The 23,507-nt window shown below is 34.5% G+C and overlaps 2 protein-coding genes and 1 pseudogene across 2 annotated transcripts in view; all 3 read right to left on the minus strand.

Moving 5' to 3' along the window:
* Positions 1–3,469: 3,469 nt before the first annotated feature.
* On the minus strand, positions 3,470–10,914 carry prss16 (serine protease 16). The gene is made up of 10 exons (XM_016442740.1): positions 10,896–10,914; positions 8,306–8,435; positions 8,093–8,216; positions 7,504–7,581; positions 7,354–7,401; positions 6,995–7,279; positions 5,238–5,370; positions 4,414–4,593; positions 3,653–3,804; positions 3,470–3,523 (listed from the first exon to the last, which is right to left on the minus strand). Exons 1-10 carry the CDS (start codon positions 10,912–10,914, stop codon positions 3,470–3,472), a joined length of 1,203 nt encoding a protein of 400 aa, XP_016298226.1.
* Positions 10,378–17,923, minus strand: LOC107655293 (delta(3,5)-Delta(2,4)-dienoyl-CoA isomerase, mitochondrial-like; annotated as a pseudogene).
* Positions 17,924–20,980: 3,057 nt separating this feature from the next.
* mrps22 (mitochondrial ribosomal protein S22) overlaps positions 20,981–23,507 on the minus strand; it is a 9,527-nt gene continuing 7,000 nt past the window's right edge. Inside the window, exon 8 of the mRNA XM_016442754.1 lies at positions 20,981–21,160. Within this exon, the coding sequence (XP_016298240.1) occupies positions 21,071–21,160 (90 nt within the window). The 3' untranslated portion in view covers positions 20,981–21,070. The remainder of the gene's footprint in view (positions 21,161–23,507) is intronic.

Raw genomic sequence — 23,507 nt, forward strand, 5'->3', positions numbered from 1 at the left:
AAGACAAAAACAATTTACTGACCCCAAACTTTTGAATAGCTGTGTCTATTGTAACAACATTTCTATTTTGGATAAACACTGTTCTTTTGAACTTTTTATCAAAGAATCCTGAAAAATGTATCACATGTCAATATTTCAAAGCTTTCAAGCTCCACTAAACTCTGTGCATTGCTTCTGTCTGTTCTGACTTCTATCTTGTCTAACACAGATAAGACTTTTTGGTTCTTAGTGCAGCAATCAAATGGGTCACATGCAGCTATCTAACCCGTAATGCTGTTTATATGCTTAATAACCTTGAAACTTAAAGATTTGTCAAGCCAACATAATTTCTATTTTTCTTTGTGATAGCTGTGGTAGTAGTCCTACCAAACATGAAACTTTTGTTTCATGACAAAAGTAAGGTGTAATTCGAATCTGTAATAGGATTTAATTTCACAAGCAGATCACTTCTTGACGCGGGACGTGTCTGCACCACATATTTGTACATTGTAGCATGGCATCGCTGTTTACACAAGTGTGTGTACTTCTGTTTCAGACCGCATGTGTGTTTTCAATCAGCATCTGTAGTCATCTGTAAGTGTCGTTGTGCTGTGACCTGGCTAAGATCAGATAAAGTATGGCTTCTCCCCTCCCCTCCGCCTGCCCTGCTCCATTTGTTATGGAGTAGCTGTCGGGGCGCTGTGATTGGTTGTTGTGGTAGACAGATAGCCGATAGGCCCTGATTAATAGTTGTGGCTCTGGCACTTGCTCATTGATCAAGGGAACAGGCTGAAGAGAGAGAGAGTTTTCTACAACAGACTCTTAGCTTCTGCTTATCTGGTTGCAGTGATGAGATAAAGCCTGTGTGCAGGCTGCTTTTGCAAAACGTAATTCATAGTGATATTATTTACAGTACAGAATGGTTAAAAATATATTAGCATGTGTTTTGCTAACAAGTCTAAACATAAAGTGTGTGATGTGTGCTAATATTATTATTGGAAACATAATACTTTGTACTATGCAGCAACAGAGATATTTTTATTATTATTATTCATTTACAGTAGCCTATCTTTATTTTTTAATCATCAATGGACAACAATAAATGACAAATAAATGTCTGTAAATCAATATTTTTTAAATGCCTGTAAAATAGATAAAACAAGCAAAACCAAATAAATCAACAAAATACAGAAACAATTAATTGTATTGTAAAGTTTTTCATTATTATTATTATTATCATCATTATTTACATAATCATTATTGGTTTTAATGACACAAACTGACATAAACCAAAACAGTGTCTGAAAAACGTTGCAAAATGTGATGTGATTGATGCTTATGTTATTACTGGAAACATGATACTGTCAACTCTGAGCAACATATATTTTATTATTTATTATTTCTTGACAATATATTTATTGTTTTTAAGCATCTATGGAAATATAAAAGACAAATGTATTATAAAATGTTTTAATAAAAACAATAACATTTTATTATTTATTATTTCTTTACAATATCTTTATTTTTGTTTAATTATTGATAGAATTATAAAAGAAATTAAAAGACAAAATGTCTGTAAAACAATATTGTAAAATATTGTCTAAATGTCTGTAAAAAAGATTTAAAAATTAATAAAATGCAAAAAACAAAACAATTAATTGTAATGTATATAAATAATTGTATACATATATGAACTAAAATAGTAAAAAAAAAAGAAAGCGAAAGAAAGAAAACGCAAGCAAGAAAAAAATGCATGTATGCTTTTAAACGTTTTTAAATTCAAATGTATGCATAATTATAGAAATATGCTTTATTAGGATTATAAATTAACTGGTTGTCATTCAGTGTAACCATTTTTTCTTTCTTACTGTGTGTGTGTGTGTGTGTGTGTGTGTGTGTGTGTGTGTGGCTTCAATAACCTTGTGGTAATTCCCCGTTTTATATATGGGCAGTTGACATGACATGTAACAGCAGTGTCCTGGAGTCTCACAAATTAATTTTTAAAAGTACAAATATTACATTTCTATACATAGTTAACATAAAACCATATCATGGATAATAATTCTAAAATAGTTAGAAAAATGTAATTTAAAATTTTGTTAGATGAAGCAGAGCATGTCACACTACAGGACCCTGCTGTTCGCATGTCATATTTAAGACAGGATAAGTGACTGTGGACAGTATATTGGCAAGTGTGTATTATTCATATGTCTGCTGAAAGCAAAAGGGGGGAAAGACAGCCAAATGGATTGAATAGTGTGTGTGTGTGTGTGTGTGTGTGCGCGCGCGCGTACACACACACACACACACACACACACACACTGCCGCCAAGCAGATGGCCTTGTAACAACTGGCTCTTGCTCACCTTACACACATTCATACATTCACAGATTGAGTATGATTGATTTTCTGTTTCTGCTGTTGTTCAGACAACACTTCACATGCCTCTATTTGTAAATTATTTGCATAGAAACAATTATGATTACTCCTGTAATGTACAGATCATGCAATAGGAATATATGAGAATAACAGGATAATCTGTTAATAATTGTTCTTAACATCATGCATCTCAAAATATGTCTCTTGGTCCTGGAATTGCATCAGTAAATTTGTAAAATGTACAGTACAGAAAGTTTTGAAAGATTCATCTATTATATAAATTGGATCTGCAATTGAAGCAACTGCACTACACCATTACTCATGCAATTATTATTTTTTTCATTCTGAAAGGTACTTTTATCACATTTTTCTGGCTAGAAGAGATTGTTAATAGGAGGGGTATATATAATACCAATAGCGCCTCCTATTGTATAAGACAAGCTGGTGGCTTTTCATAGACATAATCATCGATGTAAATTGCCTATTATACTTTTTTTCTGAGGTTAAATTTCAGAAGTTCAAATTTGAGCAAAAATGGCATTTCAGCACAGCCTAATGAAACAGCGTGACCATACCCCTGGAATACACAACCAGTAATGTTTGTTTTTTCATGGTGTGAAATTTACCACATCTATATTTTACAAAAGAACACAACACAACAGCACAACACATAAATTATTAATTACGCATACATTTTATTTTTAAAGGTCTTTGGTTAGAATAGAACTTATTTTACAGAAAAGGGGGGGAAAATTGCCATATAGTAATATTGAGCCGACTTTATATAACTGTAGGTATCTTTAACTATTATGTACTTACAATACACGAATATTTTATTCAGTGTATGATAAAATACTATTTAAAGTACTTGTGTGTAATTGCTTACAAAATTGCACTGCTGACCAAACCCCAACACATAATGTACCCCTGACCCAAGCCAATGAGAATCTGGTTAGTCTCTCGACTCCTAAAGAAGGCTAAAAAATCTGATGCAGAAGAAATTTCAAGCACTCAAATTTTTTTGTAATTTTTTTGCAAATTAAAGGAAAAAAGTAAACTCAGATGGCATGCTTCGGTCATGTGATTATCAAAAAGACATGCTGATCAAATCTTATGGTGCCAATGCTGCACTTTTGAGCCACATGGCCACACGTCTTCCAATCTCCTATGGGGGTAAGAACATGAGAACTGTAAGAAAAAAAAGGAATTTCTCCCTTAAAAAAAAATAAATAAATAAAAAAGAAATGATTAATTAGTCTATATAATCTATTCGTTTTCACATTTAGATTTTTACCTTCCTGGCTTGGTGCAATGCAGGTTTATCCATTGATTTATCTGAGTTCATGTCCATACAGTGGGCGGTGCCATCGATAAGAATGACTCTGTCATTGTCCACCATAGTGTCATTCCAGACCACGCTTAGCTCTGTCCATGGGTCAATGTTTCCTTGGTCAGAAAAACATGTCTTAATGAATCACATGCTACATATGCCAAAAAATAATAATAATAATTTAAATGCTTTTAAAATATATATTTATATATTTAAAATATATTTTCAAAAATATACAAAAGATGGCCAAAAATATATTGGTAGAAAATATCTGTACATAATTTAAAATATGTATATATATTAACAAATATATATTTTTGGCCATTTTTTAAATATATTTAAAAATATATTTGAAAATATATATATATATATATATTTTTTTTTTTTAATTTTTTGCTGTATGGCAATGTTCAGTCACTGTACTCTGAGCAGGCAGCAACTGTCATTACATCTATGAAAATTTGAATGAACTCAAATATAACTTTTATTTTTAAATATTTAAGCATAAATCTAAGTTGAAAGTATATAAATAAAAATACAGCTGTTTACACACTAATTATAATTATAATTTTTTAATAATAGTTTTGATGTTTGTTTTTTTTAAATCATCTTCCATTTTGGTTTGCTAAGATTTTTTTAACAGATCGTCCTATTTTTAATAAACGTATTAACAGTTAGTAATTGTAAAAGCCCACATGAAAGCCAAACTCCAGCTACATGCTTACCATTGACATAGAGCACTCTTTGTGTTTGGGGCCGGTTCCCTCCATAGTACTGGTTGGTAAAGTCAATGTGGACAGGCAGATGTTCCTGAGGGATGTCAAAGATTTGAGAGCAGAGCTCAGTCTGAGACTGGATGGTTGACATACGTGAGAAGGGGCAGCTAGTGTCCTCACACGTCTGATCTGCTCCATAATCCAACACAAAAGGTACAAAACTGGATTATAAAATAACTCTAAACTATAGACATCATGTAAACTGAATTTGGAAAACACTTGTAAAAGATTATTCAATTAGCTTAAATACACAGACATGACAAGAATTTGGACAATTTCATGAACGTCATAGCATTACATATGTCAAGCCAAATGCCATTTAAAGATAGCATCAAGCAAGTCATTTCACAAAAATGTTGTTAGGTTTTAATTCATGCAACAATCGATATACTGTTCAAGATAAAGACAAAAAGTAGCGTGATACAAACATTAGCCAAACATGTACACAGAACATATAAACTACACCAGTGATACTCCACCTGTGTGAACTTGAGAGAACTGACTTCATAATTCGCAAAACATGCATGTAGGCTAAATAAAAATCGCCTTGATGCCAGTTTGTTAAAAGTCAATGCAAAATGGAAAGAAGATAAGGTTAGTTCTGAGAAAATGTTTGTTTGCAGATGCCACTTGGTTGAATTATTTTTGGTTTTCTAATGTAATGACTTTCAGACAGAAGTGTGTAGATACTCCTGGGGCTACTGTGTACCCATTGAAACCCAGAAATTAGAGAATGATCAAAAAGAGCACTGTAGGCTAGCTCTAGTACTCACAGAAGCCAAACTCAGTGCAGGTCTGGTAGAACCACTGTCTGTAGCTGGATGTAGCTGTAGTGTTTCTGAGTTCAAGCACAAGCTTTTCATGAGAAACATCCAGACATGGCACCTTCTCTCTGGCACGATACATCTGAGTACATGGCAAAAATGTTTGTGACTTTTTCAATTGAGCAAAATGTATTTTGTAGCATTGTAGTAAATCAGGCAACTTTTGTTTTTCATAGGCATTGATGCCCTCTGTTGGTTAGATATAATATCGTGCTTTTCATTTTAGTTGCACAGTTCGGGTTATGTGAGAAATGGAACACTAATAACATACTGCTAGTGAATACAGTGTATACTGTCTACTGGGAAGTCGTGGCCTAATGGTTAGAGAGTCGGACTCGTAACCCAAAGGTTGCGGGTTCGAGTCTCGTACCGGCAGGGATTGTAGGTGGGGGGAGTGAATGTACAGCACTCTCTTCCACCTTCAATACCACGACTGAGGTGCCCTTGAGCAAGGCACCGAACCCCCAACTGCTCCCCGGGCGCCGCAGCAAAAAAATGGCTGCCCACTGCTCCGGGTGTGTGTTCACGGTGTGTGTGTGTTCACTGCTGTGTGTGTGCACTTTGGATGGGATAAATGCAGAGCACTAATTCCGAGTATGGGTCACCATACTTGGCCACATGTCACTTCACTCACTCACTCACTTACTATTTTTCAAAAGCAACATGTGAAATTGAAAGCATTATAGGATAAACTTTTCAAATACTAGTATGATAATTGTTGGCATATGACCTCATTTACATTCAGCATACTGTGCATTTGTAATTACATTTTGAGTAAAACGTATCTTACCATTCGGAAGTTTGATCAAAATTAAGTCAAGGGAAAATATGTTGTGGCTGATATTACTTCTAGCTCATTCATCACACCAGAAATGGATGGTTAAGTTGAACATATGGCATTGTGGGATCCCATATGGAAAAAAAATTGTGGCCAAAAGATATTTAAAATATATGCTAAATATAAGTTGCAAACAGGGAAGCTCAATGAAATATATTTTTGAAATAGAAAATACATTTAGTTTCAACCTTCATATGCCAAGAATGTATTTCTGGGGCAAAAAAAAGCATTTTCTTGGATTAAAATATATAGAGGTCAAAATATATATTTCTATATTTCTAAATATATTTTCAAAGATATACAAAAAAATGGCCCAAAATATATTGGTAGAAAATATATTTATGTACATATATTTTAGCAAATATTTTAGCAAATATTTTTTTTTAGATATATTTGCTGTATGGGATACAGTATTCCACACAGTGACAGTATGCATATTATATACTACAAAAATAGTGTACTGCAAGTCATATGCTAGTATGCTATTCTGAGCATGGCCATTGATGAGTTCAGTGTCCACTTGACAATTCTTTGTTCAGTTATAAATTCATTACATTCATTTCAGTAATTGTGAGTTCAAGGTGAGTATACCAATGAAATAACTCATATACTGAATGAAATAATACACAAAATTAAGGGGATAGAGAAGTCAATCAAGCTTAATATTATTAAAATAGCAAACAGTAATAAATAATCAATCAAATCAATCAATCTGTGGTAATAAATACTGTTATACCATACTTTTAAATACATCTTAATGCTTAAATTTAGATTTTTTTTTTTTTTACATAAAAGTTTCACTTTTTATTTTGAGCCAAATAAAACTATAACACCAATCAACACTTAATATGAGATTAAGAAATGTTACCGCCGCTAGTTTGACCAGACGCTCATACGCCTCCTCCTTCTGTTTATTCTGTTCACTCTTATTGGTCATGATGTCACAAAGTTCTGCGATGCTGAATGCAACCCCCTCCTCATTGTATTGGACGGTTCCCATGAAGATATCAGCCAAACTCTGCAACAGTTCCATCTTGTCCTCTGGTTTGAAAGGGGTCTCACAACAGCCGAAGTCTTTTCCCACCTCTACCTCATTCCCCGTTAGCAGAGCTGCCTCTACTGCTGCAAACACCCCTTTCACTTCTGCTACACACTGAGGACACACACACAGATAGACACTCAAACACACACAGAGAAATTCATAGTGACCCTAAAAAGTGCTCTTACCTTTTTAGAGCCGCCCACTGCCTCATTCATAAGACTACAACCAACCACCTGCCAAAATGAATAAATAAATGCCAAACTATACAAGTAATGCAATAATAATGTGCTCTAATTGATCAAATATCTCCCACATGTGTTTTTACAAACCCATACCCTATTATAAGAGCTAAAGTCCAGTTGAGCTTGAACAGGGGCAGAGGATGCCACTGCTCCATAGATAAGATGAGGAAACTAGGAGAGAAAGAAAATTGGAAAGATATATTATTTGTTATTTATATGTTCACTGAAGCAGTCTTTGGTGATACAGGAAAGAATAAACGATGACAGAATTTGGTAGCACTTTACAAGAAGGTTCCATTTGTTAGAACTATAACAATGAAAATAGTTCATGTTATTCAAGAATTCGAAACGCAACATTTTCTAACACATTGTTAAAAACAAATGTATCTTTCAGCATTATTTGGTGGACCTGAGCTAACATGAAATAACAATGAACAGTTGTAGCCTAATTTTATTGCCTAATGTTAACAACGATTAATCAATACTGTAACAAATGTAATGCCTTAACCTACTACTGGGACCTTATTTTGAAGTGTTACTCAGAATTTTTACTTTCATTGTTTACTTTTTAAGGTGCAGTTAACAGAACTGGTTGAGATTTGATCGTCTAAAATGGTTTATTTGAATTAAAGATGTAGAAAACATTTTTGAGCTAAACAACAAAGATTTGTTTGGAACAAACCTTTCCTCTTATCCAAGCTGAGAGAGCTCCAGCATAGGAACCACCGAAGCTGATCCAGGTGTTCTTATGGGAAAGGCTGAAACGCTGGCTGATATAATGATGGAACGCAGCCAGGTCGGCCAAACTGAGATAGAAGAGATGAAACAACATGTATCATAAATGTCACTGTGATCGTCATTGTGATCTGAGAAACGGTCTGTCAGCAGCACTTACGCTTGCTGGCTGGAGAGATCTCTCAGGTTCTCTGTCTCTAGACCATCGGGGTTGATGCTCTGCCCATAGAAGCGGTGCTCCAGGGCCACCAGCAGTGCTCCATATCTCTCTGCCATGTCCACATGGTGGCCTAACAATTTTTCAATATACAGTATATATTCATTTCTGTATCATTCATTCTTAAAATGAAATGGAAATGTTTTAGCCTGATTCCATAACAGAACCTTTTAAAATTTCATTCACTAGGCTTTGAAAACTATCTGTTTTTCTATGTTCATCTTTGAACAAACCAATATGCTGATCTAGAGAACTAATAATGATACATTAATAACTCCAAAACATATCGCCAAAGAAACGTATGGTTACTCAGAGACCAATTCATCAATTTTTGATTTATTTGATTTTACTGAACGCTGCCAATAAACGTCGTTCACAAAGAATTTCTGCAGATCAAATAATAGCCTAATGAATACATGATGATAGCAAAATAATTGACAGGATAAATCGTTAATTTTAATATAATTAAAATGACATTTTATAATTAAAAAAAGAATGATTAATATTATTATTAAATAATTTGTTATATTTATTTCACATAATTATTTAAAATAGGCTATTATAATAACACATTATTTAAAATGACATATTTCTTGTTCTTGTGCCATCCTGGTGATATCACATTTAAAGAAGAGTGTAAGTGTAAGATCATGTCTGTAATTTGTACCTGTGGGAAAGTTTTGTCATCTTTCCTATCAAAGTGGTTCAGGGGTTGGTGAATTGTGCCTTTTTTGGGAATGACAGTAGAAGTGTGTGTCACACGCTGTTTTATTCTGGCCTGTTGGATTTTATGCACATGGTCCTTCATTCTCCATAGAATTTGACCTAGAAAATATACCATATATCTATATATATGAAAACAAAAGTGTGTGAGTGTTTGGTAATGTAATAATCTGAAGCGGGAATGCTTTCAGTTGGAACAGAAGGAAGCGTTTATGTTTCATTTTTTTGTCAGCCATTTTTTCCATACAGGATTCACTTTAGATTTATATTTACTTGCAGCACTTGTTAGTTTTATAGTTTATTTATCATGCTTATACATTTACCACACACACACACACAGACAGACAGACAGACAGACATACTTATATATATTTTTTTCCTTCGTGGTAATCACATTAAATTTAATGTGAACAGATAAAAGCTTATCTGGACTTGTAGGAGCCCAAATTGAGTTAGTATTTAATTACAGCTCTAGTTGATGCATAAGCTACTCTTTTAGGAAACATGCCTGAACAGTTTTAATATTTATCTCATTTACTCAACCCTTTAGCACTAAATTATTTCAACCCCATCGATCAAATCTGGTAAAGCTTCGGTGTACCTTCACATAACACACTATAACTGAAAGAAAATTAATAACTCAGTGAGATTTATATCTCATAACATGTCAAGAAACAGAACAGTGATTTCCTCCAGAAAAGCCTACTGACTCGGAGCTTGATGAAGACAATATAAGTGTAAACATACTGACAAACTTAAAATGCAATAATGTGGTCAAATGCTGGAGATGATAATACTATCCCCATTGAAAGGGACCTGTTTCGTTTAAACATGTCAGAAGGAGCAGGTGGGAAAAGAACAGTCAAATTCTGCATTCATAAAATGCATATAGCACTTTAGAAATAAAAGCATATCTAAATGTCAATACAAAGCAAAATGTAAGTAGAATTCAGTCTTATTCCATATAAGCCATCATAATAATGACGAATGTGAATTGGCTGATCTTCAAAAGAAAAAAACTTTACATTTTAATATATGTTTTATTTAAAATTTCTTAACACACTAAAGTTCTATAAACAGCATCTTCTCAATTATATAAATTAATCACGGAGGTGTAAATAAGGGAGAAATTACACTGCTTCAAGAGAAAATTATCAATAATATTAAGAGAAAAAACAACAAAGAGACCCACTGAAATAACTCAAACTAGTAACATGACTATGAATAGATAAATTACTTTTTTAACTTCATATTTGAGTTAGAAGTTGAGGGTAAAAGTTAAGTTAGAAGTTAATGCTTTTATATGAACTTATTCAATCTTACCGGAGCAAACCAGGTCAATAAGCAGAATCACTGCAACCCAACTCATCACAGACATCACTCTACCTAATTTGCTGTGGATGATGGTTTCCAGTGTATACGAGACTGGAGCAGTTTTTATACCCAACTGGGCCGCCAGTAATATGATAAGATGTCCACAGTACTGTGAATAACTTTACAGTGTGATAATGAACACCTGAAACCTGGACGCGCAGAAAAATACAATATCCAAGCTGTGACGAAGTTCATATTTCAAGACCATACTAGTTTCTCTTCACAAATCATCCATATTGACTATGTCCTACATTATACACTTATTTTAGCAGTAGTTGTTTTATTGAGGTGCAAAAATATCACAAAAATATTGATACAAATTGTAACATTTCATGTAATGCAGAACAGTCACTGATAATTCAAAAAACAAATCATAGGCTACAAAAGCAAGTCAAACCATTTACCTCCATTTCATCTTAAGGTATTTTGTTTTTACCGCATTCAGCACTGAACATGTTTAACAGGATTTGTTGGTTAATTATTTGACATGAACCAGCATTAAGGCACTGAATGTGAAAACAGAACTGAAATATGCAACAGCAAGTTTCACTTTAGCTGTAAAAATCATGTTGATTAAGATGAGCAAACCAAACTTAGCAGGTGGTTTTCATTGAAGAAGATGTTATTTGTAAGTAAGGGTGTGTAGACTCTCAGAGCTTAGAGAAAGTAACTTCTTTGAGGTTTTTCTTCTCCATCGCTGCCTGAGCTGACTTCATTAAATCTTGGGTTTGAAGCATGCTCATATTCCAGGTGTTCTGCAGAAACAAACAGGAACAGAAAACACATAAGAAGAGTTTTGAGTTTTAACATTGAGTGACAAATGTTACTGTTTACCAATATACACAAATGGTCTTCCTCAAAGTAGCACTTGATGGCTCGAAAACTGAATCTTACAATTGTTGTTGGTTTATAATCCGATATATACAAATAAATTCACAATAAGCTGAAACTTGTTTAATTCAATATTCAGGACAAGATCTAAAAACTTTTCACTTAGATCAAAACCAAACCAAACAAAACAAAACAAAACAAAACAAAACAACCAAACCAAATAAAACAAAACAAATATAATGGCTGTCCACATGGGAAGGGTTGTACTACTTGTACTGCTGGACTAATAAAAAAATAATAATAATATTAATATTAATATTAAATAATACAAAAATAGGAGCATACTGTATACACTTCTACAGTTGTAAGAGTGTCTAACACACACTTTCTGCTTCGTTTTTATTTATTCTACTGTTAGTCTATATGTAATGTACTTGTTTGATATTTTTTTCTGATTTTAATTGACGTTTTAAATAAAAAAGTTTAATAATTAGTAATAAATCAGTTTGTTTACCATTAAAAATAAATTATGATTTGATTACCTTATGAAAAATGTAAGGAGGTGGTTGACACTTTTTATTAGTTTGCAAAACACTGCGGTAATGGCTGGGTTGCAACAACAGCACTCTTTCTAATGGAAGCTAATTTACACATTTAAAGGTGCAGTGTGTAAATTTTAGCGGCATCTAGCGGTGAGGTTGCAAATTGCAACCAACGGCTCAGTCCCCCCGCTCACCCCTCCCTTTAGAGAAGCTACGGTGGCCCATACAGGACTAAGCTGTCGTCGGTAAAGACAGCAGAGAGCAATGAGATTTCTTTACAAAGGTAAATTAAGGAATTATATTTACTTAATTATTTAATAAATCGATGTTATTGCGAATATGAATGTACTTGTTCATCATTGTGTCAGTGTTTTATTCGCAAGAACAACAAAGTGACGAAACGCGCTGTGTAGAGCAGTTTGTCCGTTAAGGGCTACTGTAGAAACATGGCGGCGACTTCCATGTAAGGGGACCCGCGGTGTATGTAGATATAAATTGCTCAATCTAAGGTAATAAAAACATAACGGTTCATTAAGTAAGGTCTTTATACACCTCTGAAAACATAGTTATGTATATTATATTGCATTTCTGTCAATAGATCGATGTAAATATTACACATTGCACCTTTAAGGAGATTTAATAACAAAACCCAAACCTAAACAAGATATTACAAAACTGAATAAGACCGCAATCTGCTACATTTCTACAGTAACTGAATATATTCCAAATATACATAATGAAATAATTAGATGTAGCTGAATACCTACACAGGTGTTAATCTTTCAATTTCATTACCATTTCTAAACAGTAAAGAGCTGTCCTTCTTGTTTTGTAAAGAAATTTGACAAAAGAATACAATGTATAATGCCATGTTTTTGGGTCATTGTTTTGTGAGTGACAAACTGGTGTTATGGAAGAAAGGGTTCATTTGAAACATGTACTCTATGAAGTGCTTTGATAGTTTCAGTGCATGTAAATATGTGAAATTTTCACACAGATTGTTACAAAACACTACCCTACACAAAGAAAGACACAAATACTGATTAATCCCTTGTTTGTCTTTGGTGCATTTCAAAGGTTTTAACTAAGCATTTTTCCCTGTTTGTCTGTATCTTCACTCTCTCTTAGCAACCCATCATGCAAATGCGCAACCTGCCTTTCATTGCTTTTGTGTTGATGTTATTTCAATTCCCATATCCCAGCTGAATCTGTGTGTGTTTTTTGTTATTATTATTATTATTATTATTATTACTATACTTGTCACTTTGTCGATTTATATCGTTTTACTTTACTCAGTTCAGATCTTACTATGTAATTCAGGGCCTCTGGAACACTGTGGTCTCTGGAGTAAATGAGATTGATTTTAGTTCCCTGGACTGCTACAGGGCTTTTCCTAGTAATATCTCCTGCCATCTCCAGAGCTCCAGCCATCATAGTCTCTTTATCCGGGAAAACACGACTGTGTGCAACAAAAGAGAAAAAAAAAACACACACACACACATTTATTAAAATTTATAATAAAAATATGAAGCTGTTCTATGTTGTGAAAACAGCTGGTGCAGTATATTATATATATATATATATATATATAAAAGCATATCAGCTCATGTCTAAATATCTCACCTGACCAGTCCATAGCTCTTGGCTTCAACAGCGTACATCTTTCTTGCAGTGAATGCCAACTCATTCACTAGACTGAAAGACATTAGAAGAAAAATGTACAATGAATTGTATAAACACAAGGCACTGCTACTGGATCTGCTAGCAAGTACCTTCGACTTCCAATCACACTGGGGAGACGCTGCAAAGTCCCGACATCAGCTGCCAAACCAATGTCAACCTCCTGAACCGGAGGTGATCGAAGAGCAGAAGAGTGATCGATTCAGGCATTCAAATTTGAATCAATGCAAATCTAAGTTATTCTAAAATGGTATTAAACAAATAAAAGCAAATGGGTTCAAGGTGGGACTACAATGAGCTTTACAGAATTGATGATTAAAATCACAACAACAATCTAATAAAAATGCCCACACCTTGACCTGAAACCAGGCATCCTGCGTGCAGTCGTATATCACATGCTGTGATTAGGTCTACGCCTGTAAAAGAAGACACAAAAGAATGATAACATTTATCCAGCTGAATATTAGGTTAAACATACAAATGTTGATTTTTTTTCACCCACCACAGAGTTTGTTATCCATTATTTTTTTTAGAACAATATGTATTGTGAAAAGTACTCTAAAATAAACAGAATTCAACTTATCTGTACTATAAACACAATATAAATGTTTTTTAAATTGTATAAAAAAGTATAAAATGTTTTGGCAACCTTTACACAGGAAAACTAACCTGCTCCTATGCATGCTCCATGAATGGCCACAATCACTGGTTTTGGACACTGATGAAACATATGATTTGTGCATGAGATAAAGTTCGCCATTTAGACTTCTAAATCCATATCTTGGAATGGACTGATTGGTAAAGCCAAAGATAAAGTTCAACATAAAATCTTAACATCCTCATGCCATGCCTTTCACAGTTCTCAAATGCATAATTGTGCATGAATTGTCCCTTATATTTACCATACTACCTAGATCTCATTTTTTTTAATTTAATAATTATCTATATATTCATATGCTTCCACAAAATGATGTTTTAAAATAGTAACCTTTTCAATAACAGAGAAGGTCTCTTGGTATTGAGTTATGACGCGGCGCAGGTTCCATGAGATCCTGGCTGTGTCATCACCTTCTGGCTGAAGAATATCACTGGCCATGCTCATGGGATCAATACCTGTACACAGATTATTACATTTTACATTTATATATGGCATATAATATATAAGTGTGCAATCTAGGTATCTTCACAAATGCCTGTCTCCAAAACTATATACATTAAAAGAGGGATAGATGTGTATGCTAAGGCAAGCATTACTATAACTATTGCTCATATTGAATGATTTCAATAAACCCCTAACCCTAAGCATTAAAACTACCGCAGCATTTGTGCTATGGATATATATTATACCTTGCACTGCATAATTCAGATTTACATCTGATGGATAAATTAGGTGTAAAAAAAAAAAAAAAAGGCAAGGTCAATCACCTACATGTAGTACTGTGGCTTTAAATATTGCATGGGCAAGCAAAAAAATGAAGATTAAAAATCTAGTTATTGTTACTTGATAAATTAGATGACCACAACAGTCTATTTGGTCAAAATGAAGAATGTTCTATTCAGTTACCAGTTGTCAAAACATTTCTGCGATGAAACATTATGAAAAATAGTCTGACCAAATAAAAAAAAAAAAAAAACTGCAATAAAACAAAAGGCCTAGACTAGCATTTGGTCATATTTGGTAAGATAGCTTTACCTGAGGTGAAGAGCTTTCCAGCACCTGAGAAAACCACGACACGACACTCTGAGTCTTGAGCTATCTGATTGAAGCAGTCAACCATTTCACTGAAGGTCAAACAAAAATTAACACAGACATACAGTAATTCAGCAAAATAACATGTACATCGCTAACCCTGTCATGACACGATTGCAACTGAGATCAATGTGCACTTTAAATTCCAATCTTATACTGCCATTCAAATAAGGACATTTTACCATAAAAATGGCATAAAATGGGCACTCTTTCCAGCATAAATGATGAGATATACATTTTAATGCTTAAAATATTACTATTAATGTCATTCTACTCTTGTGAAATGATTGCTTGCGAAGCATTTCAGGAAATCTTAAAGGAAATGAAATAAATGAATTATTCATAGCATTTGATATAGACATGGACGTCATACAGCCAGTATGCCTTGTTCATTGCATTGCGTTTCTCCGGGCGGCAGAACTCGACGTGAGTGGTGGGCTCAGCTGGCCGGGTGACTGACAGGGTTGTGAAGGGGGGTGTCGGTCCTCCTGATGAAGACATTCCTCTAACAGCGTTCAGGAACGGTATCAACAGAGCCTGTTCTAATCACAAAACACAGACCAAATACACAGGTTTACACTTCTAACATGCAGAGGACACAGCTGTCAAAATTAAACTACTAAACAGGTGAGTAATAGTTGATTACTGACTAAATGCCCTAATACATATGGATCTGGATTTATAAAGTTCCTATAAAGTTCACACAGGTGTTCTAGCACTTTAAATTCAATTCACAAATTGCCATTAAAATAAGGGCATTTTAAGCAAATCGTGGTGAGGAATTCGCTACACGTTAAACATTTGGAATGATAAAAATGTCTTAAAGTTGAAATTAATCATATGAAATCATTCTAATATGCTGATTTAGTGCTCAAGAAAAATTTCTCATTATCAATGTTGAAACCAGTTTTTGCTGCTTTTTTTAAACCATTCAAAAGAAGAAACTAATCATTTTAATCATCAAAGATGCATTAAACTGATTAAAAATTACATTTATATTGTTACAAAAGATTTCTATTTCAAATGCTTTCATTGAACACAGAATCTATTGCAGAAAGAAAGAAACAAAAACATTGCGGTTTTAAGCAGCAAAAACTGTTCTGAACACTGAACAACCATTATTAATAACTGAGCACCAATAATAATTGATAACAATTGAACACCAAATCAGCATATTAGAATGATTTCCGAAGGATCATGTGACACTGAAGACCGGAGTAATGGCTGCTAAAAAAATCAGTTTTGCATGACAGGAATAAATTACATTTTAAAATAAAATATAGTAAAATAGAAAACAAACATTATGAATCCTGTAATAATACATCAAAAAGGACTTCTTTCAAAAACATAAAAACATAATTATTCCAAACTTTTGACTTGTAGGTCAAAGGTTACACAGTTATAAGGTTATTGATATTAAGATAACACTTTTCAATAAGCATTACACAGAACATTAAGTAATATGAACTAACAACAAACAATACTTTTACAGCATTTATTAATCTGGTGGTTACTCTATCCTAAGACATTTGAATGTATTATGAATATTATTTAATATTGAACAATAGAATGTTTATTACCCTATGAAATATGTTTAAATGATCACAAACACACACACACACAGGTTTGTTTTTGTGAAAAGTGGGGACATCCCATAGGCGTAATGGTTTTTATACTGTACAGACCGTATATTCTATTGCCCTACACCAACCCTACCCCTAAACCTACCCCTTACAGGAAACTTTGTGCTATTTCAGATTTTCAATACACTCCATTCTGTGTGATTTATAAGCGTTTTGAAAAGTGGGGATATGGGGTAATGTCCTGAAAAGTCACCTTCTCCTTGTAATACCTATGTCATACCTTTGTCATTATACAAATTTATGTCCTCATTTGTCACAAAAACGCGCGCGCGCACACACACACACACACACACACATATTATGGATTGTTTAGCTTATAAAATTGGTTGTTATCTTAGATCGTTTATGTAAGGTAATGTCAAAAATGTAGGCTATGATTTCAGTCCAAATATTAATCGTAATTAAACGTAAATAATATGATGACATATCTGCACAATTTATGCATTATTATATTCTTTATTGTTTCCAACTGGCATTTACGACGGCATGCTATATCGTTTGATTTGTCCATAATATAAATATAATTAATTCTACACTTAAAGAGAGAAATTACATATTATTGCGTATGTGACCTTTCACCCAGTTAACTGAACTGAACCCAGTACCGTGTGTGTGCTGCAGTGAGACAGTCAACATGTTTCCATTACAACCTCAAACTGTCATTAGAATCAAATGGTTTAAAAAAAACGAACACAACTTATATATTTTATTCTTAGTTACAGGTTTCATTCGTCGATCCAGCGTCCACTACTTAATCACAATAACATTAATATAAATAGTGAATATTGTTCAGTTGAGTATTTGAACACATGCAGCTAGATGATCAAACTATGTGACTTACTTCTGAACGCAGATCTCAGTGCATACGCCATTGGTGCCCTTTGACCAATATATTCAAATTCACAGAGGCGGAGACCTGTTTATTAAGACTATCACAAAAATCACTTCAAAAATGTGGTTTATAGGCTGTTTAAGCGGTAATCGTCACAATAAAACGAAAGCATGTTTAATATCTGACTCTGGGCTCTGTCTTTAAATAGGGTTGTTTTATTATGCAGCGTTTATTTTTAAAGACGTCACCATGTTTTCCTCTGACGTACAGTGGCTCTTTAAGGAACACAGAGATAACATTATTAACGAGGAGATGGCAACCTTGGCGTCGGTACAGCAGACTCGAATCACATGCACATAATAACCCAGACTTAATTTTTTCTTGGAAAACAGCTTATCGTTTCATGAATCAACAGCATGTCGGCTAACATTTTTTGCCATTAAACATTTGTTTGGATTGATCTGTTTTGAGTTTACACCGAACAATAATGCTATTTTATATGAGAAGCCATTGACAATTTTGCGACGGGTAGAATTCAGTTTACGGCACCTCTCATTCATTTTTATGGTATCCGTAAACTGCCATTGACTGTCGCACAACTGACAGAAATTCAACGACGACTATAATATGATTGGTCATCAAGGCACACGTGATCCAAGTTGGCCGTAATGCTTTCTCCAAAGGTAGAGCTGCGGACCTTGGTGTCTCCCGATAATAAGACCATCTCTGATCGAATCTCTTTTAGAGTGCTACAACCGTCACTCATCATTTGCAGGTTCCTGACACAACACATACCCCTACACATGTCACTTTTCGACGTAACCTACGCTCTCTCTCACCCTCCCGGCTATCTGCTATGCTTTCGTCTTTGCTTCCTTCCCCTGAAAAGTTATCATCTCTTGATGTTAACTAAATAAATAAATAAATAAATAAATAAATTTGCGAATACCACTCAAATGAATGTGCTGTTCAGTGCTGTAAAATAAATCACATCTGTAGCAGATTTTCTTTCTTTTTTTTCATTATAAATCAGTGATTTTTTTGTTGTTGAAGACTCCAAATATAGCTCATTCCAAAGATTAGCACCCAGACAGTCAATGTATTATGTCAGGGGTTTTCAAACCTGTCCTTGAGGACCCCCCAGACCTGCACATCCTGTTTGTCTCCATTATCAGACACCCAGTTCATTTCTTGCAGTCTCTACTAACAAGCTGATGATCTGAATCAGGTGTGTTAAAAAAAGGAGATATGCAAAATGTGCAGAGCAGGGGGTCCTCTATCATCACTCATAGTACTAATAGTAGGTAAATAGAAAAAAAAAGATACATGTAACCCAAAGCCATTATTTTCCTGATACAATGTTAGTTAGCTTTAGTTCAGTAAAAACGTAAGACATTATTGCAAACATGGCGTTTATAATATCACACTTTGTAATGGGTATTTATGAATGAAATAAACAGCTGCCTTTAGATTTTATGAAGAAACTGTAAAATGTTGTTTTCTGTCTATACATTTAAGAGGCTTTGCCCAATTCTACAGTAATTTTGAGCTGGACTATGAGACTGTTTCCATCAATGACAACTTCAGGAATTAGTCATTTGCTGACTGACAAGAGAACTCACTGAATTCAACAAAAGCATTTTTAACATGAAAAATAATCTCTCTTATAACAAGTGCAGAGGCAACAATAAGGGGCGGTTTCCCGGACAGGGCTTAAATTAATTCAATTCAATTCAAGTTTATTTGCATAGCGCTTTTCACCATACAAATCGTTGCAAAGCAACTTTACAGAAAGTTAAGTTTCTACAATATTTAGTAGTAGCTTATCAGTGGTTATTTAATTTTTATTTATGTTCCTGGAAATTAATCCAGGAGCAGGTATTAATCTAGAATAATTAATCATGGTTTAAAAACGGCTTTCTGAAACACAGATTAAAGGTGCTGTATGTAAGTTTTTGACTCTACTAAACTATAAAAATACCATAATATGTTTGCAGATATTTAAGAAACATGCTAAGTTAACATACTTGTTTATCTGAAAAACAATACTAGTCAGTTATTCTCCTTTGACAATGTGCGTTCGGGGCCGGAATGTCAGTCTGTTCCCTCTCATAGGCTCACTTCGATGCTGCGAAGACGTCATCGCTTTGGGAACACCTTCGGTGTGACGAATGTCTGAAGCCCTTATACCATCACGCCAAATTCATTGGCCAAATAGCGCTTAGCACCGCCCCCAAAGCCTACTCAGGGAACCAAGGTTACATACGTAACCGAGATGTTTTGGTTTGTGAAACCCGCCCACTGCCAGTTTACTCAACAGTATTTCGGCACCCCGGGTTGCCAGTTGGCGGAAAACACAGCGTTTTTCATTTCATTCATCGTCAAGTGCGCTCGTTCCTGTTGATGTCGTGAATCTGGCAACCTGCGTGTGAGTCACGTCTGAGGAGGAGGGGCCAGCCGGGTGAAAAAAACCCTCTCCAACATTTTGAATTTGGACTGCAATACCTAGTTCAACCACTCGGTGTCAATCCTACATACAGCACCTTTAAAGGGATAGTTCACCCAAAAACGAAAATTCTGTCATCATTTACTCACCCTCATGCCGTTCCAAACCTGTATGAGTTGGTTTCTTATGTTGAACACAAAAGAAGATATTTTGAAGATTGCCGGTTATCAAACAGTTGGTTGTTGCCATTGACTTCTATAGTATTTTTTTTTCCTACTATGGAAGTCAATGGCAACCACCAACTGTTTGTTCACCAGCAATCTTCAAAATATCTTCTTTTGTGTTCAACATAAGAAAGCAACTCATACAGGTTTGGAACGGCATGAGGGTGAGTAAATGATGACAGAATTTTCGTTTTTGGGTGAACTATCCCTTTAAGTACAGCTTATTAACACCTGGACTATGGAGTCCTGAACTAAAATAAACTAGAAAAATGTAAAACCAACTGTGCTGATCTGAATTAGCATGACAGAGGTTGCCTATAAACGTGGAATGAATCAAGAAAAGCTTAAAATTGTATGGAACTGAGAACCAAATCCAAGGAAAACAATGGCAAAAGCATTGAAAATGTCCATTCTATTAATGAGTTCCAATCAACATGAAATGTTACAAATCTGGTACATCAGAGTAGTACATTTGGCACACTTGGGAAAAGAATGTTGAAGAGTTAATATTTAAATAAAAAAACAGACCTTTTATACAAAAGATTTCTTTATTATGTACAGAATGAGTACACATTTCAAAACTTGACATCAACATTTGAACTATATGACATACTTCCATTCATAATCATTGTCTGTTTTCTATTGTTTTACACTTTAATGTATTTAAAAAGAGCTCAGGGCTTTGGCCTGTTCGCAGGTTTGCACCGCCAACTCGATGAATCCAGCTCTGTTTGACTCATACTGGGCATAGATCTAAAAATTAGGGGGAAAAGAAAGGCAGAAAATGCATCAGATATGCACATATGTATCTTAAAATAAATAAATAAATAAATAAAACAAGAAATGAGCAACTACTAGTATTTTCTTCTGTTTTTTTTATTTTTTATTATTATTATTTTTGTATTTATTTTTTTTATAAGCCAGCAAAAAAGCCTTATAGTTTCCGTTTTCATTTTAGACAATTTTTAGTAATCTGTTGTTTTCATTTTCTTTTTAATTTCTCTCTTTTTTTCTTTTTTTAATGTGTCTGTACATTTTAATTTTAGTTATTTTAAGACATCAATGAAAATGATAAATTTTGCATTGGCAACTTTTTAGATTTTATTTTATTTCAAGTAATTTTTAAGCTTTTTCCAAGTAAATTTGTATGGTTTTAATTTTAGTTAATAATAACCCTGGTAGTAAGTCCTGTCAGTTCACACAGAATCTTTACATTTGCATTACCTTTACATTGCTCTTTTTGGTTAATGTGATGTCAACATGGCACCAAATCCACTCGATGTAGAATAAAACAGCTTTCAGAGTCTTTGTCTCATGTGAGTCTAAATCATTTTAATGATATTTATCAAAATTGATGTTTATTTCTTTGTGTAAAATTTTAAGCAAAAAAATACTGAATGCACCTCTGAAGTTGGGCCGGCTACATCAACCAGCTTGACTTCCTGATACAGGGGTTAAAGGGTCAGTGTGACATAAGACAGGGTTGAGAGGAGTGTGCACTAAGCAGTAACCGTGACTAAACAGTGGCCCCTCATCAAATCTACCATGCTTTCCTATTTCCTTTCAAATAATTTAATATACTCACTCTCTCTTACACACACATTAAAACCTGTCACTCCACCATCTCTACCAAATTACTGGTGGTATCTCAAAATTCGACAAGATTTTTTTTTTTTTGCCCTTCTTTACTTCATGCACTCTGAATGACGTCCTTCCATGGGTTAAAGGTCTAACCACAAGCTAATGGGAAGTGATGTACCCTGGGCCTGACCCCTTATTCCCTATTTCCAGAGTTGTCAAAAGCACATGTCGTTATTGTAAGAGTGTTTTTTTTCTTCTTCCAACAGTGACTGAACAGCTCCAGAGTTTCGCTGACCGGCTCTTCTGATCTCTTCAAGAGCTAAATGGCTAAACACTTGAGTAAATATCTCTAGTATATTTTTGGATAAACTTGCGCTCTAATTAAAAATGCAGTTTTAGAATCTGAGGTGATTTATTTTAAGGACCAATTCTTACTATTAACTAGCATGCATATTACTTATGGAATGCCAAAGCTGACTTAATTAGAAATAAAGAAATGTAAAAAAGCAAATATAAATAAATAAATAAATATACAAAGAAAAGTAAAAAAGCAAAAAGAAATAATTATTTATAATTTTATTTTCTTATGTATTTTTTTATTTTTTTCCACATTTATTTATTTTTTCTTTTATTTATTTATTTCCACTTTTATTTATTTTCACATTTATGTATTTATTTCTTAATTTATTTATTTATTTCCACATTTATTTATTTATATATTTCTTTGTCCGTAGGGTAATGAGAAGGGCGTGTTTTACCTCAGGAATAGCAATCGAGCCAGGGTAGGCGAGGTGTAAGCTTTGAGGCCACAGTGACACCTTGTGGTGCCCAAACGAAGTACAAGAAGTGTAAGCCTACATGACGTGCCTGCTGATAGTGTGGGATGAATGATTTAGATGGGCAATATCAGTAGCCCCTCACTGCAGAACAAAGATCCAGGGGGATCCACATCTAGGGGGTGGAGATGGGTAGGTTTAGGGGTGGAGATGGGTGGGTTTAGGGGAGGAGATGGGTGGGTTTAGGGATCAGGGGGTGGAGACGGGTAGGTTTAGGTATATGTACGGTGGGAGGAGTTGGATCTGGATCCAACCTCACCCCCTGGATCTTGTGTTCTGCAGTGAGGACCATCTCGGCAATATGGCCAAAATCTTATATCACAGGTTATTATTTCAATTTCACGTGGGGGTTTGCTTCGGCTGGGAAGCGTGCAATCTGTGATGGAGTGCATTTGCTGAAGCTCCCAAAAGCCTGCAATCGCTTTCTTATGCGCGCTGTTTTTTAGGTTTCACTTTAGTAGGCTAGGCGAGGGGTAAGCTTTGAGGCCACAGTGACACCTTGTGGTGCCCAAACGAAGTACAAGAAGTGTAAGCCTACATGACGTGCCTGCTGATAGTGTGGGATGAATGATTTAGATGGGCAATATCAGTAGCCCCTCACTGCAGAACAAAGATCCAGGGGGATCCACATCTAGGGGGTGGAGATGGGTAGGTTTAGGGGTGGAGATGGGTGGGTTTAGGGG

Source organism: Sinocyclocheilus anshuiensis, unplaced genomic scaffold (assembly GCF_001515605.1).
Source record: "Sinocyclocheilus anshuiensis isolate Anshui unplaced genomic scaffold, SAMN03320099.WGS_v1.1 scaffold1257, whole genome shotgun sequence".
Taxonomy (NCBI): domain Eukaryota; kingdom Metazoa; phylum Chordata; class Actinopteri; order Cypriniformes; family Cyprinidae; genus Sinocyclocheilus; species Sinocyclocheilus anshuiensis.

Excerpts from the sequence above, each read along its gene's own strand:
- prss16 (XM_016442740.1), bottom strand. Across the intron at positions 7,402-7,503 it reads ACTTTAGCTCTTATAATAGG|GTGGTTGGTTGTAGTCTTAT; the intron begins GTATGGGTTTGT and ends TCATTTTGGCAG. Across the intron at positions 5,371-6,994 it reads GTCTGGTCAAACTAGCGGCG|ATGTATCGTGCCAGAGAGAA; the intron begins GTAACATTTCTT and ends CCATGTACTCAG.